Source organism: Pan paniscus, chromosome 17, assembly GCF_029289425.2.
Source record: "Pan paniscus chromosome 17, NHGRI_mPanPan1-v2.0_pri, whole genome shotgun sequence".
Classification (NCBI taxonomy): domain Eukaryota; kingdom Metazoa; phylum Chordata; class Mammalia; order Primates; family Hominidae; genus Pan; species Pan paniscus.
The window spans coordinates 53,422,020-53,436,562 of NC_073266.2; the positions used below are offsets into that span (position 1 = coordinate 53,422,020).

The following is a 14,543-nucleotide window of genomic DNA, read 5'->3' on the forward strand; positions in this document are numbered from 1 at the left end:
AACATGTAAGCATTAGAATTGGCGGGTGGAATTAAGGGAGTAATTTAAAGACTTAATGGTATACCTAAAAGACTACATCTTCTCAAAACAGAAACTAAATAAATCCTACTACAAGTTACTGTCACCTGCTATTTTCCTATTATTTCTGTGATACATTAGGGTTAAACTGGTAAGATAAATTATAGTTGCATGGAATTTCACAAGAATAATTTTTAAATGCAATCAATTTTGCTAATTCCAAATTTCTAAGTTTACTTGCAAGGTTAATTTGGTTCAAGTAGAAGAAAAACCATTAATACAAGGAGAAGCTTACCTGGGCTACTGCTTAAAAAGGTCTATGTTAAAAAATGCAAAATGTGCACATAGATTAAAATATTTAAAAATTCCTAACAAAAAGAGAATTAAATAAATAAGCACTAAAGAAGAAAAAGGTTACGCACTTCCAATTTATGCTCTTTCTCTGCAAGGGCTTCCTTTTGACAACGAAGAAAATCTGCTAACATTCGAGTGAGTTGCTTTCTATCATCTATTTCTGCCGCCAATCTGCCATTGTAATCTGCCAGCAACATACACGCATCCTCTACCATTTTGGAAAGCCTTTCTCCAGATTCTTTATCTAAGAAAAGCACGGGATAATAAAATATTATACAACAAAAACAATGACATATGCTGTTCTCTCATCCCAACTCCCAAAAAAGTTCTGGATCACATTTTCTTTTCTTACCTGTTATTTTATCTAACAGAGATACTTCTTGGACTTCAACAGGTAAAGAAGCTATCCTCTGATGAACTGCTGCATCACCTGAGGCTGCATTTTCTAGATCTTGTAATGCTCTAACGAGATCTAGAGTCTAAAAAGTACACAACTTCAGAACCAAAATAAATTGAGCTTAAACAAGTGCAAAAGACTTTAATTTCATATTCTTTCATCCCTATGGGCTATTTACTAGTACAAAGCTCCGAATATAAACTGCTTTTGAAGACAATCAATTTCTTTCATATGTTAAGAAAAAAGAAGGCTATACTATGTTAGGTGTTGAAAATATAAACAGGACAAGGCCCTAGACCTTGAAGAGAGCTTACTCCAGTGGTGGAGACAGAGTGTAATAATAATTATTTGAGTATTAAAATGAGGTAATGAGGATTTATATGGCAAATACATCAGTGGTGAAAGAGAAGGTAGGCTATAACATCAACCTAGAGAATACAAGTTTTATGTATGATACATTCATTACATTATCATTGTACACTAGAAGATTTTTTTAGTATTAAATTGGATATTATGGAAAGAGGGTTACAAATCATCTACTACAACACAGAAGAGTCTCCCAGATTTCATTTCTAAATGCTGTAATTAAAGCCCAAGAGAAATGTAGTTCTAGAATATGTTCAAATATGATATCTTCAAGTATCCTATGGCTTGTTAATAAGATTAAAATATTTCAAAATTCCATAATCTGATGACTAATATATATTGCTTAACCAGTACTGAAATTATTTTATCATTAAAATATTTTACTTCCACTGTTTTCATACAAGCTATAATTAGGAGGGAAGCGCAACTCTTTGCTGGTGATTTCATAACTCATAATGTCTATAAAGTTATTCCAAAGAAAAACAATTAAATTTTATTTTTACTAGTTTCCATTCTCCAGCCCATCTTTTTCATCTTTCTTTCTTAATTTCTAATACTAGATTCAGAAACACTAGGAAATTACACATATGCTTTAAAAAATATAGGATATTAGTAATTTTGTGTATATATTAAGATTTTTAAACTATTCCCTTGAAAAAAAAGGGTAGCACATGACAAATTATCAAGTGTGGTAGGAATGAATGAAACTAATAAGAAATATACTATCCTACGTGTGCTCACTCATTAGAAGTGTTTAAAATTTCAGTATTTTAAAAAATAATTTTGTTGTAAGATATATCCCCTCTACAATTAAGGTGTGCTTAAGAGGAACAACAATTACCAGAAAGCTTGTTTCTCATGTTGCCACAACTAATATATTATTTTTAAAATCATTCTTAGAAAATTCTAATTGTCTGGAGTTCTAAGAAGAAATCTGGCTTTATTGTCTTGGCAATGCATTGATGCTTTAATTACAACCTGATCTCATCACACCTTCACAGTCCTACATGAGTACATTCTAAGTTCCCAATGCCTGATCAAGCATCAGATAAGAAAGCAAAGTTGTCTGAAACAATACTAAGCCTACTACTTCCTACCAGAGGAGAATGAAATGAGTTTAACGGGAACCTACAAAGAGATTTTAGCCTTTCTTATAAAGAATAACACACACACAAAAATGAAGACCACAAAGCTGAACCATTGATAATTAAGCAGCACAACTAATCTAAAAAACGGTCATTATAAAACAAAGAGCAACAGCATTTTACACAAGTACTAGAGAAGAGGCAGATGATTACTTAAAAATACTCCTAAGATATGCAACTGTGGTTACCCTTTCATCAGGGAGAGCGGAAGGAGACCAGATCCTTTATCTAGAACTTAGGTAAAACACTGTTCATAGAATCATGAGGCTCTTAGCCAAAAATGATTTTCTGTCATGAGTTATTACCAAATAGGAAGAGACATAAACCTCAGTGTTTGGTTGTTCCAAATGTTACGTTCTTATCACTTTTCTATTCAAGCTCTTGTCCATAGTGGCCAATGGGCTTCAGCATTCCTATCACTGAAGAAACAGGTAGGTTGACTCAGGTCGTGGCCTTGGTCTGATTCCTTCTGCTTCTCCAGTACTGAGACTAATATAAATCCACAGTTACAGGTAGTAATTGATTGTATTTTTCTTTCACCTTCATGGGGGAAAGAGCTCCTCCCAGCCTCTGATTTTATTCGGTGAATTTGGATCCAGTCCTCTAACTCCCACGGAGCACTGTGAGTTCCTATTGCCCTTGTGAATTCCTGTGACCTTAAAGGATACTAATTTCTGGCAACCTCATGTCTGCTTCGGGACCAGGGCTCAGCAGAAGCCAGGTTTTGTCTCACCTATGAAGTTAGGTGTACAATTTCTAGCCCATGAAAATACATTTGCCTTGTTTTAAGAGTATGGTTCTGTCTTCATTTTCTCATTTTACACTTTATCTGTCCCCCCTACATGTTTGAAACATAGAAGGAGGAAGCTTAAAGACTCAATGCCCACTTAATTTAAAAAAAAAAAAAAAAAAGAAAGTCTTTCTGGAATTAATCTGATGGTTAAGGAATACCATACCATACCAACATGTAGGAGGACACAGAGTGTTAAGATAATAATTCTAACTTATTTTTCCACAGAACTACATAGTTCTATATAGTTACAAAGAAATGTATGAACACATATATATCACGCTAACACTACTTTTTTTTTTTTTGAGATGGAGTCTCGCTCTGTCGCCCAGGATGGAGTGCAGTGGTGCGATCTCGGCTCACTGCAAGCTCCGCCTCCCAGGTTCACGCCATTCTCCTGCCTCAGCCTCCCGAGTAGCTGGGACTACAGGCGCCCGCCACCACGCCCGGCTAATTTTTTGTATTTTTTAGTAGAGACGGGGTTTCACCGTATTAGCCAGGATGGTCTCGATCTCCTGACCTCGTGATCTGACCACCTTGGCCTCCCAAAGTGCTGGGATTACAGGCGTGAGCCACTGCGCCCAGCCACTCTAACACTACTTTTTACATTTAAAAACAAAAATACTTAAAGGGGCAGTGTTTATGTCCAAGAATGAAAATTTTAGTGTATTTAAATCATACATGGGCCAGGCACAGTGGCTCATACCTATAATCCCAGCACTTTGGGAGGCCAAGGTGGGAGGATCACTTGAGGCCAGGAGTTCAAGACCAGCCTGGCCAACATGGTGAAACCCCATCTCTATTAAAAACACAAAAATTAGCTGGGCTTGGTGGCCCATGCCTGTAATCTCAGCTATTTGGAAGGCTAAGGCAGGAGAATTGCTTGAACCCAGGAGGCAGAGGTTGCAGTGAGCCAAGATAGTGCCACTGAACTCCAGCCCTGGGGACAGAGTGAAACTCCGTCTCAAAAAAAAAAAAAAAAAAATCACATAAGAAAATAGGCATGTTTTGTTTTATTTTAAAAAGTTTAAATAGCTAAAATCTCACATCTAACCATATTTGGCAATTAAAAATCCTCTTTCTATACAAAACATGATTTCTATGCAAAATATACAACATACTACATTTAACATAAGCAATTTGTTAATGAGGAAGAGATATTCATGTGGTTTCTTTCTTGTACCCAAAAGTATAATAGAAATCAATTTACAGAAGTGAAACGAAATTAATAAAGGTTGGTGGCAACTTGAAGTAAAAGTTTGTAACTCTTTTAACAGGGTAAAATTTCTACCTGTGGTGGTTCACTTGGAGATCCCAGAGAGGAACAGTTTTCATTTTCATCCACCTTTATCTGTTCATAAGTTCGCTTCCTAGGCTTCTTATCACCATCTGAAATGAAAGAACATTTAAGTTTTAATGAAAGAATACATTTTAATGAAGAGATCAAGGTAAGAGATCAGGATTCTACACTTACACAGAGCTTGTTTAAGTTGTTCTAATACATCATTTTCATAAACAGACCTTTCTTCCCAAATAGATAACACTCTTCCAAGGTGCTTCTTACAACTTTCATCAGTTTCACTAAAAAAAAAAAAAAAAAAAAAAGAAAGAAAGAAAAGTGTTAACAGTAACAATGCATAGTGCTATTGAAAAGGTAACGGTAACTTTAAATATAATCAGACATTCATTCCCGGGAAAAAACTGTCCAAATGTCTACTTAGCATCACTATGTGGCCAGAAGCTCAAAAGTGAAGTGATCTAGACACACTGCTTGCTTCTAGTAAACATTTTATAAACATATTATTACACAATCAAAAAAAGTTTAAACTGTGAAAGTTTTAGTACTGGCTGCTAGGGATTTCCTATCCTAATGGGGCCTGGACATGGGGCTAAGGAAGATTTCTAATAGGTTATTTTTTTAAATTTATTCGACAAATACTTATTGATCCAGTTACTATCTTTGACATGGAGATGCAAATGCAGTTTATGGCAGTTGTTATTTATAAGTATCACAAAAGAGAACAAAGTGCTTAAGACAGACCTGGCCCAGTTTAAGAGATATCCGGAAGAGTATTTAAGGAAATGATATTTAATTTGAGATCTTAAGACTAGACATATGGGGAAATGAAAAACAGACTACTCCCAACTGTTTCCTACCTCCTTCATTGCTATCACTGTAGACTGAAACACTACTATCTCTTGCTTGGAATTTTGTAAAGTCTTCTCACACTCTCCCAGCCTCTACTCTTTTACTCTATTCTGTACAAAGCATCCTAATAATGTAAATCAGATTATACAGCTCTTGATCCTCCAAGAGCTACCAATCACATCAAGAATAAAACCAAAATCCTTACTCTGGGCCACAAGGCCCACATGCTCTGCTTTCTGGCAATCCCTCAGTACACACTCCCTAATACCTAATACCATACAAATCTCCTTGCTAAGGTCCTCAAACATGTCCAGCATATAAGCTATCTCATTTTTTCGGCCACATATTCTCTCTACCTAGAATCCTTTCTGCCTAGTCAAATGGCTCATTTCACCCTTTCCTTTAGTCTTTGTTCAAATGCCATCTTCCCCAAATAGTTGTTCTTTATCTCATCACATAACTGAGCACCCTCATACTATTTAGTTCTTTCCCTGCTTCGTATTTCTTGCTAGCATTTGTCATCTGACATTATGCATTCACTTGTCTATCTACTTATTAACTTTGTCATCCAATGAAATGTAGGTTCCAGTAGAACAAAACTTTGTCTTGGTCACTACCACTCAGGGTTTTGCATATAATAAATATTTATGCAGCCAATAAATATTTTACTGAATTCTAGGGAGGGGCAACATATATAGAAGACTTAAGGCTGAAAGAACTAAAAAAGGTTAATTTAGCTTAAACTGTAGACTATAGACTGTGTGGAATAAATGTGAGACAGAGGTCTGGGGAGATAGGCAGTGCCACGAAGGAACACCTTAAGTCTTGCTCAGGACTTTAGACTTCATCTCTAAAACAAATGGGAACCACTCAAAGGCAAGGAAGTATTATGACCAGCTCTGCAACTCTGTCTAGTTTTCTAAAGAAATTAAACAATACTAAAGGGCATTGAAATTATACTGAAAATACATTATGGTAACTAAAAGGGAAAGAAATCCAAAGAACCGAGTCAATGTGTACTATATGAGATATGGGGACTGAAGGAGAAAGAAGAGTTTAAAGATAACACAATTTCTTGCATAGGCACCTGGATAGATCAAGTTGCCATTCACAGAGTATAAAACCTACAGGAGGGACAAGTATGGCGGGAAGCAAGGACATAATGAGTTCTGTATCAGACACAGTGAGCCTGAAATGTTTGAGACGCATGCAAGTAAAAATGTCAAAAGGCAATTGGGCACACAGGTTTGGAACAAAAAAAAATCTGCACTGGAGCATAAAACTATAAGTCATTACAGTGTGGAGAATAACCAAATACATGCGATGTACAAAATTACCCAGAGGGCAAGTAAAGAATGGAAACGGCCAGACATGGTGGCTCATGTTTGTAATCCCAGCACTTTGGGAGGCCGAGGCAGGTGGATCACGAGGTCAGGAGTTCAAGACCAGCCTGGCCAAGATGGTGAAACCTTGTCTCTACTAAAAACACAAAAATTAGCCGGGCATGGTGGCAGGCACCTGTAATTCCAGCTATTTGGGAGGCTGAAGTAGGAGAATCGCTTGAACCCAAGCAGCAGAGGTTGCAGTGAGCCAAGATCGCACCACTGTACTCCAGCCTGGGTGAGAGTGAGACTCTGTCTCAAAAAAAAAAAAAAAAAAAAAGAATAGAAACAGTACTAAGTGTATATGGAAATATTCGTTACAAGACTGATAGTTTTATAAACACACAAATTTTTACTTCAATACCTTCATTCATTTTTAATGAAGTTCATTCCAATATAGCAGTTGGTTCTGGTCTCTTAAAGGAAAGCTGTAAATCAAGTACTCCGAAGGCCCACCTTAGCAACAGTTCAAAAAATATTTTTCCTTCACAGAAGGCATTTAATACATTTATAAATGCCATTTAGAGGGAAGTCTTTTCAAATAAAAGCATCAAAACACTATATTCCCTACTTTTTATTTTAATAGCTTAAGGCAAATTTTAGCAAAAGGACATATGGTACATTTAAAACAGATTACCTAATACCCAAAACAATGATCATACCTTGAAACATGCTTAAAAGCCTCCACTATAACTGGTGCAAAATCTTTTGTAAACTCTGGCCCCTTCCTCTTGCTGTTCTGTATGACATCATTGGCTAGGTAGAGAAAAGTAAGCTTCCTGTTTGGTTTGGCTGAAAAATAAGAAAAAGTTAAAAATCTACTTAAAACATCTTTACTTGGACAAACTTTCTCAATACCTAAATTAAGCATTTTGAGAACTAAAATAACCCTAACTAACCTTTATGTATCATTTCAACCCTAGTCTCTCATTTTACTACCAAACTAACCAGTCACTGCTGCTAAAATCGCCAATACAACTAATGTCTACGTAAAAATGCATCTCGGTGACTCTATCCTGTATTAAATCTTAGTAAAACCATTACAAACTATATGAAATATAGTCATTTAAAATAAGATGGTGATTGGTCATGTTATTAAGATGGCACCCTAAATCCTACATTGAATTTAAGATTGTTTTAATAGACATGTTAATTCAAAATCATTATTAAGCTATTGTGAAACAACAGAAGAGCATGAAATGTAAAATAGGTTGAAAGAGATGTCCCTTCAATCAATTACTATTTTTTGTTTATGCAATAAATATTTGCCAAGCTAACAGATTAACTGCTAGGGAGAGTAAATGGGAAAAGTTTAGATGTTTCTGTCTTTAGATTACATGGCCATAAATTTTAAACTGAATTCATTATGACAAAAATATTCCCCTACTCACTATGCTCTGTGGGTGTAGTCATTTCTCTAAGAAAATAGACAAGATTTCAACAGTTGTGGGCCACAGTACATTTTTACTGGTTACAATGTTAAATAGCATATTACTACTGAATATGACTCAAATAAGATTATACATAAGGAAAACAGTGTTGAACATAATCTTTTATACTATTCTTATATTTTACTAGAATTAAATTTGAATCACTCAATGTAGTACAGTTATATTCAGAAGCATCATACCTTGTGGCATCCATAGTACAGTGGTGTAGGAAACTTATGGTCAGGACCAATTATGCAGTATCCTATTGATGTGGGCTATCTTATTGGATTTAAGACAAAAATCTTGATCAGGCTACATGTGGTCCTCTAGATGTTAAGCATTCAATTTACAAATTTAAGCATATGACATATTAAAAAGTCACCTCTGAGTTCACATCATTCTCGAGGAGCAACTAGAAGCCCAACCTTCTCATATACTAAGTCACAACTGATCAAACTTTACAAACCTGTGCCATGCCACTGTATAACCTGGTTTGTCTGTTTAAATTGCTGTCTACTACTTTTCATGATTTTGCAAGTTGCTGGCATGGAATAAAGATAAGAAGAGATGGCTATAACAGAGACCAACTTCTGGTTTTCAGGATCCTTGTCTGGTTAGATAAACCACAGTGTATAACTGGTTAAGATATCAGGACCCTATCCTAACATTCAGTCCTGTCTCTTTTGTACCCATCCTTGCCCTCTCAATCCCACCCACAAAATAGATTGGTATTGTTCAATCCAGATTTTTGCCTTCCCAGTGTCAAATGAGTTTAGAAACTCAAATTTGTATTATCTAATTGGGAGATTGCCTGCATCACTTTTGAATGGGTACCTGAACAAACAGAATCCTTTCACTGCACTTTCACTATGTGCTACACACTATTCCAAGCACTTCACATATATTATCTCAATCCTAACAATATGTCTCTATTTGGCAGCTGAACAAACAAAGTCAAAAACATTATTTGCCCTCAGGGAAATAATGAGGAAGAGATAAGCCAGGATTGGAATCCAAAAAGTCCAACAGCCAAGCAAATCCCTCTTAACAACTAGACCATGCTTCCTGCCATAATTAAAAGGGCATGTTAACCTTTTGAGACTCAAAAGTAGCAACTGAAAAGAAAAAGATAAAACAATGCAAAACAAAAAGTAGCAACTGAAACAAAAATATTTTACAATGTTAGCAGCATTATTCACAATAGCCAAGAGTTAAGAGCAACCTAACCCACTGATCAATGAATAAACAAAATGTGAATTATATATTCAATAAAGTATTATTCAGCCTTATAGAAGAAGGAAATGTTGACACATGTTACAACATGGATGAATCTCCAGTACATCATGCCAGGTGAAATAATCGAGTCGTGAAAAAAGACAAACCACTGTATGATTCTACTTATTGGAGGTACTCAAATTCATAGAAAAAAAGAGTAGAAGGGTAGTTGCCAAAGGCTGTGGGAATGGGAGGAGAATAGGAAACTATTCATGGGTACAGAGTCTCAGGTTTGCAAAATGAACAGTTCTGGAAACTGGCTACACAACAATGTACTTAACACTACTGGACTGTACACTGAAAAAATGAAGATGGCAAATAATATTTATTACCACAAAAACAAAAAAAATGTTTTTTTGTTTTTTTGAGACAAGGTCTGTCTCCCAGACTAAAGGCTCACTGCAGCCTTGACCTCCTGGGCTCAAGCAATCCTCCTGCCTCAGCTTCCAAGTAGCTGGAATCACAGGCACATGCCACCATGCCTGGCTAATTTTTTAAATTTTTTGTAGAGATAAGGTCTTACTTTGTTGCCCAGGCTGGTCTTGAACTCCTGGGCTCAAGTGACCCTCCCACCTAGGCCTCCCAAAGTGCTGGGATTACTGGTGTTAGCCACTGTGCCTGGCCCTAGAATGTTTTTTAAATTCATGGGTTATATTAATCTCTCAAAGAATTCAGAATTGCTTTTACAATATACACTAAAATAAAAATTTACAAGATTTAAAAATATATTTACCAGTGTTTTCCAAAGGACAAATTCCATGAGGTGATTGAGCATGGGGTCCAAATACCAAGATACTATTTTCACTTTTATCTTTGTAGGACCAAACAAAAATATGAAAAATACCCAGCAATCATCACAACTTATGCCCTTCCCTAAATTTTCAGGGAAAGAAATTTACTTCCATTTAAAATTATGTGTCCCTATACATACAGCAAATAATTAATGGCGGTAATCACAGCAAGCAATGCAAGAAAATCACACAAAAAAATTTCCAAATGAATTTTGATATTTTTAAAAATAACAGAGCCATAAATTGTTATTAAAAGAGAAACAGAAAGTTAACAGAAAGGGAAAACAAACCATGTCATAATTCCGCAAAGAAATGCCACTGTTGGCAACAAAGAATGTAAGACTAAATGGCAGGTCTGACTTGGTTAATTCCTATGTTTCTGTTGCTCATGGGGTTCTTTCCAAAAACACCGGTTTTCCAAACCGTCCATTCAATTTAAATAGCATATATTATTTTAATGTTTGCCATGTACCAGGGACCATGCTAAGTACAGACTAAAATTAACCTTTCCTGTTCAATCAGGAGTTTGCAAGTTCCATACAAATTGGCAGATGATAGGTCACATCACTAAAATGTTACTTTTTTTTTCTTTATTTCTTCTCCCCATGAATATATCACACCAACACAGAAACAATCATAAATAATATATACTTGTGATACGGTTTGGCTGTGTCCCCACCCAAATCTTGAATTGTGGTTCCCATAATCCCATGTCATAGGAGGAACCAGGTGGGAGATAACTGAATCATGGGGGCAGCTACCTCCATGTTTTTCTCATGTTAGTAAGTGAGTTCTCATGAGATCTGATGGTTTCATAAAGAGTTTTCCCCCACTTCACTCTGTACTTCTTCCTGCCACCATGTGAATAAGGATGTGTTTGCTTCCTCTTCTGTCATGATTGTAAGTTTCCTGAGGCCTCCCCAGCCCTGAAGAACTGTGAGTCAATGAAATCTCTTTCCTTTATAAATTACCCAGTCTCAGGTATTTCTTTATAGCAGCATGAGAACAGACTAATACAGTAAATTGGTACCAAGTAGTGGGGCACTGCTGTAAAGATACCTGAAAATGTGGAAGCCACTTTGGAACTGGGTAACAGGCAGAGGCTGGAACAGTTTGGAGGGCTCTGAAGACAACAGGAAGATGTGGGAAAGTTTGGAACTTCCTAGAGACTTGTTGAATGGCTTTGACCAAAATGCTGATAGTGAAGTAGACAATGAAGTCCAGGCTGAAGTGGTCTCAGATGGAGATGAGGAACTTGTTGGAAACTGGAATAAAGGTGACTCTCACTATGCTTTAGCAACAAGACTGGCAGCATTTTGCCCCACCCTAGAGATCTGTGGAATTTTGAGGTTAAAAGAGATGATTTAGGGTATCTGGTGGAAGAAATTTCTAGCCAGCAAAGCATTAAAGTGACTTAGGCCCTCTTAAAAGCATTCGGTTTTAGGCATTCACAAAGATACGGTTTGGAATTGGAACTTATGTTTAAAAGAGAAATGGAACATAAAAGTTCGAAAAATTTGCAGCCTGAGGATACAACAGAAAAGAAACCCCATTTTCTGAAGAGAAATTCAGGTGGGCTGCAGAAATTTGCAAGTAACAAGGGGCCAAATGTTCATCCCCAAGACAATGGGGAAAATGTCTCCAGGGCATGTCAGAGACCTTCATGGCAGCCTCTCCCATCATAGGCCCAGAGGCCGAGGAGGAAAAAATGGTTTCCTGAGCCAGGCCCAGGGCTTTGTTGCTTTGTGCAATCTCAGGATTTGGTGCCCTGCCTCCCAGCTGCTCCAGCTCTAGCCGTGGCTAAAACGGGCCAGGGCACAGCTTGGGCCATTGCTTCAGAGGGTGCAAGCCCCAAGCCTTGGTGGCTTCCATGTGGTGGTGGGCCTGTGGATGCAAGAAGGCAATAATTAAGGTTTGGGAACCTCCACCTAGATTTCAGAGGATATATGGAAACACCTGGATGTCCAGGCAAAAGTCTGTTGCAGGGGCGGAGCCCTCATGGAGAATCTCTGCTAGGGCAGTGCGTAGGGGAAATGTGGGATTGGAGCTCCCACATGGGGTCCCCACAAGGCACTGCCTAGTGGAGTTCAAGAAGAGGGCTACTGTCCTCCAGACCTCAGAATGGTAGATCCACAGACAACTTGCATTCGTGCCTGGAAAAGTTACAGGCAGTCAACATCATCCCATGAAGGAGCTGCCCAAGGCAGTGGGAGCCCACCCCTTGCATCAATGTGCCCTGGATGTGAGACAGGGATTCAAAGGTGATTTTGGAGCTTTAAGGTTTAATGGCTGCCCTGCTGGGTTTCAGACTTGCATGGGGCCTATACCCCCCTTGTTTTGGCCAATTTCTCGCTTTTGGAACAGGAGCATTTACCAAATGCCTATGATACCCCCGTTGTATCTTGGAAGTAACTAATTTGTTTTTTATTTTACAGGCTCATAGGTGGAAGGGACTTGCCTTATCTCAGGTGAGACTTTGGACTTGGACTTTTGAGTTAATTCTAGAATGCGTTAAGACTCTGGGGGACTACTGGGAAAGCATGATTGGTTTTGAAATGTAAGAAGGACATGAGATTTGGGAGGGGCCAGGGGTGGAATGATATGGTTTGCCTGTGTCCCCACCCAAATCTCATGTCAAATTGTAATCTCCACATGTCAGGGGAGGGGCCTGGTGGGTGCCATGACTGTAAGTTTCCTGAGGCCTCCCCAGCAATGCAGAACTGTAAGTCAATTAAATTTCTTTCTTCAAAAATTACCCAGTCTCAGTTATTTATAACAATGTGAGAGAAGACTAATACAATTACCTAAAAAGTTGAGCACATCCCCCAGAAGGGGCATGGTAATAAACGTTCAGTTCATTATATAACCAGGAGACAGTTATATAACCTACCACAAACAATTCATCTAAAAGATCAATTAACAAGCTTCAAAAAGAAATCAGAGTCCGGACTATTAAACAATATGAAACAGACTTACTCAGTGAAAGGATTAAAATGTCATCTCTAGTTCCACTACTTCATAATCAGTTCATAGTTTTAGTCATTCATAATGGCAGAAAGTGGTAGGAGAAGTGTTACCTATTTTCTTACATTGTACATACCATATGTATACTCATTTTTATATGCTGCACAATATCATAATCTAAATTAATCATCCATGGTTTATGAAGACTGAATTTAAAACTACAGTAGATGGCAATGCTGATAAATACAATAAACAACTAAAATCCTGTTATCTACAAACATAAGAACCATCATTCCGAGGGAAACCTTCTACATGGAAAGCAGCAGCAGGAAATTGAATAAGGAAACACACACACACATGCATGCACACATGCACATATACACACACACAAATATATGCACATGTACATATACATACACATACACATCAATGGGAGGAATGAGCATTACTACAGGTCTTGTACAAGAAAATCAGGAGAAAAGTCATTTTGAAACAAAAATCTATTAAAGATTTATTAACAATTACTAGACACCCTCATTTATTTCCCTGGTAAAATGAATGACTATAGACTAGAAAAAGATTCTATATATCCTGCTTATATAGTATACACATATTAAATCCTCAAATTTTAAGTGTAATTTAATTATCTTCCTAAAGTTTGAGTTAGGTGGAACTATAAATGCATTTAACTAAAGGATAATTATAAATGATTAAGATCTCATGCCACTCATACAGTCAACAAATAATTACTTGGTATCTACCATTCACAGACACCGCATTAGCTACTAGGAATAAAAGACGACTCAACAGTCAAGTTGATAAAAGCCTACTTAAGCCATATGTGTAAATGTGTTATGAAACTAAAGTGAAAAGAACATTCTTGGCAGAAAGAAGCTCCGCTCATGACCTAATGAATGCATTGTACATTATATATGAGGGAATAATGAAGTGTAAAGCTGCAAAGAAGGGAAGATTTAAACTAAACACCAAGCTAACAAGTGTTTCAGCTTCATTTTATAAACAAAAAGAGAAGTACTGAAGTTTTAATTTGGGAGCAGGGGCGAATGGGATACCCTGAGGTACATTAGGAAATCTAGAAGTAGGTAACACTGAACACTAAGAATACTGCAATAGGCAAGGAAAGAAGAAAGAATTCAAAACTAGAGTTGTGATCACAGGAATTTTGCCTTTCATTTTTCTATGTAGTACCTCCTTGCCCACATCTAATCATCCCTAAAAATTTCTAAGCTTTTTAGGCAAGTGGTACTTACATAGAAGAAAAGTGTTTTTATTCACTTACAGTAAATTCCTGTTTGACAAAATCTCCAATTGGAATTTCTCATTTGTTGCACCTCCACTCTAAAAGGAAGCAATTAACAAGAAAATATTTACTACACCTTCTAGAATTAAATAGTTCTTTACAGTAATTGTCTTTCAGAATGAACTAGAAACACTGCTCAATTTCAGGTGAAAAAAAGAATT

General features: G+C 37.0%; 1 protein-coding gene across 2 annotated transcripts in view; it reads right to left on the minus strand.

Moving 5' to 3' along the window:
* The window catches only part of RPRD1A (regulation of nuclear pre-mRNA domain containing 1A), a 78,267-nt gene that overhangs the window by 36,663 nt on the left and 27,061 nt on the right, over positions 1 to 14,543 (minus strand). For both annotated transcript variants that reach the window (XM_008955672.3, XM_008955673.4), the window contains exons 2-6: positions 7,264 to 7,393; positions 4,545 to 4,651; positions 4,362 to 4,459; positions 725 to 851; positions 441 to 616 (exon numbers count right to left, since the gene is read on the minus strand). In XM_008955672.3, coding sequence (XP_008953920.1) covers positions 441 to 616; positions 725 to 851; positions 4,362 to 4,459; positions 4,545 to 4,651; positions 7,264 to 7,393 — 638 coding nt within the window. The remainder of the gene's footprint in view (positions 1 to 440; positions 617 to 724; positions 852 to 4,361; positions 4,460 to 4,544; positions 4,652 to 7,263; positions 7,394 to 14,543) is intronic.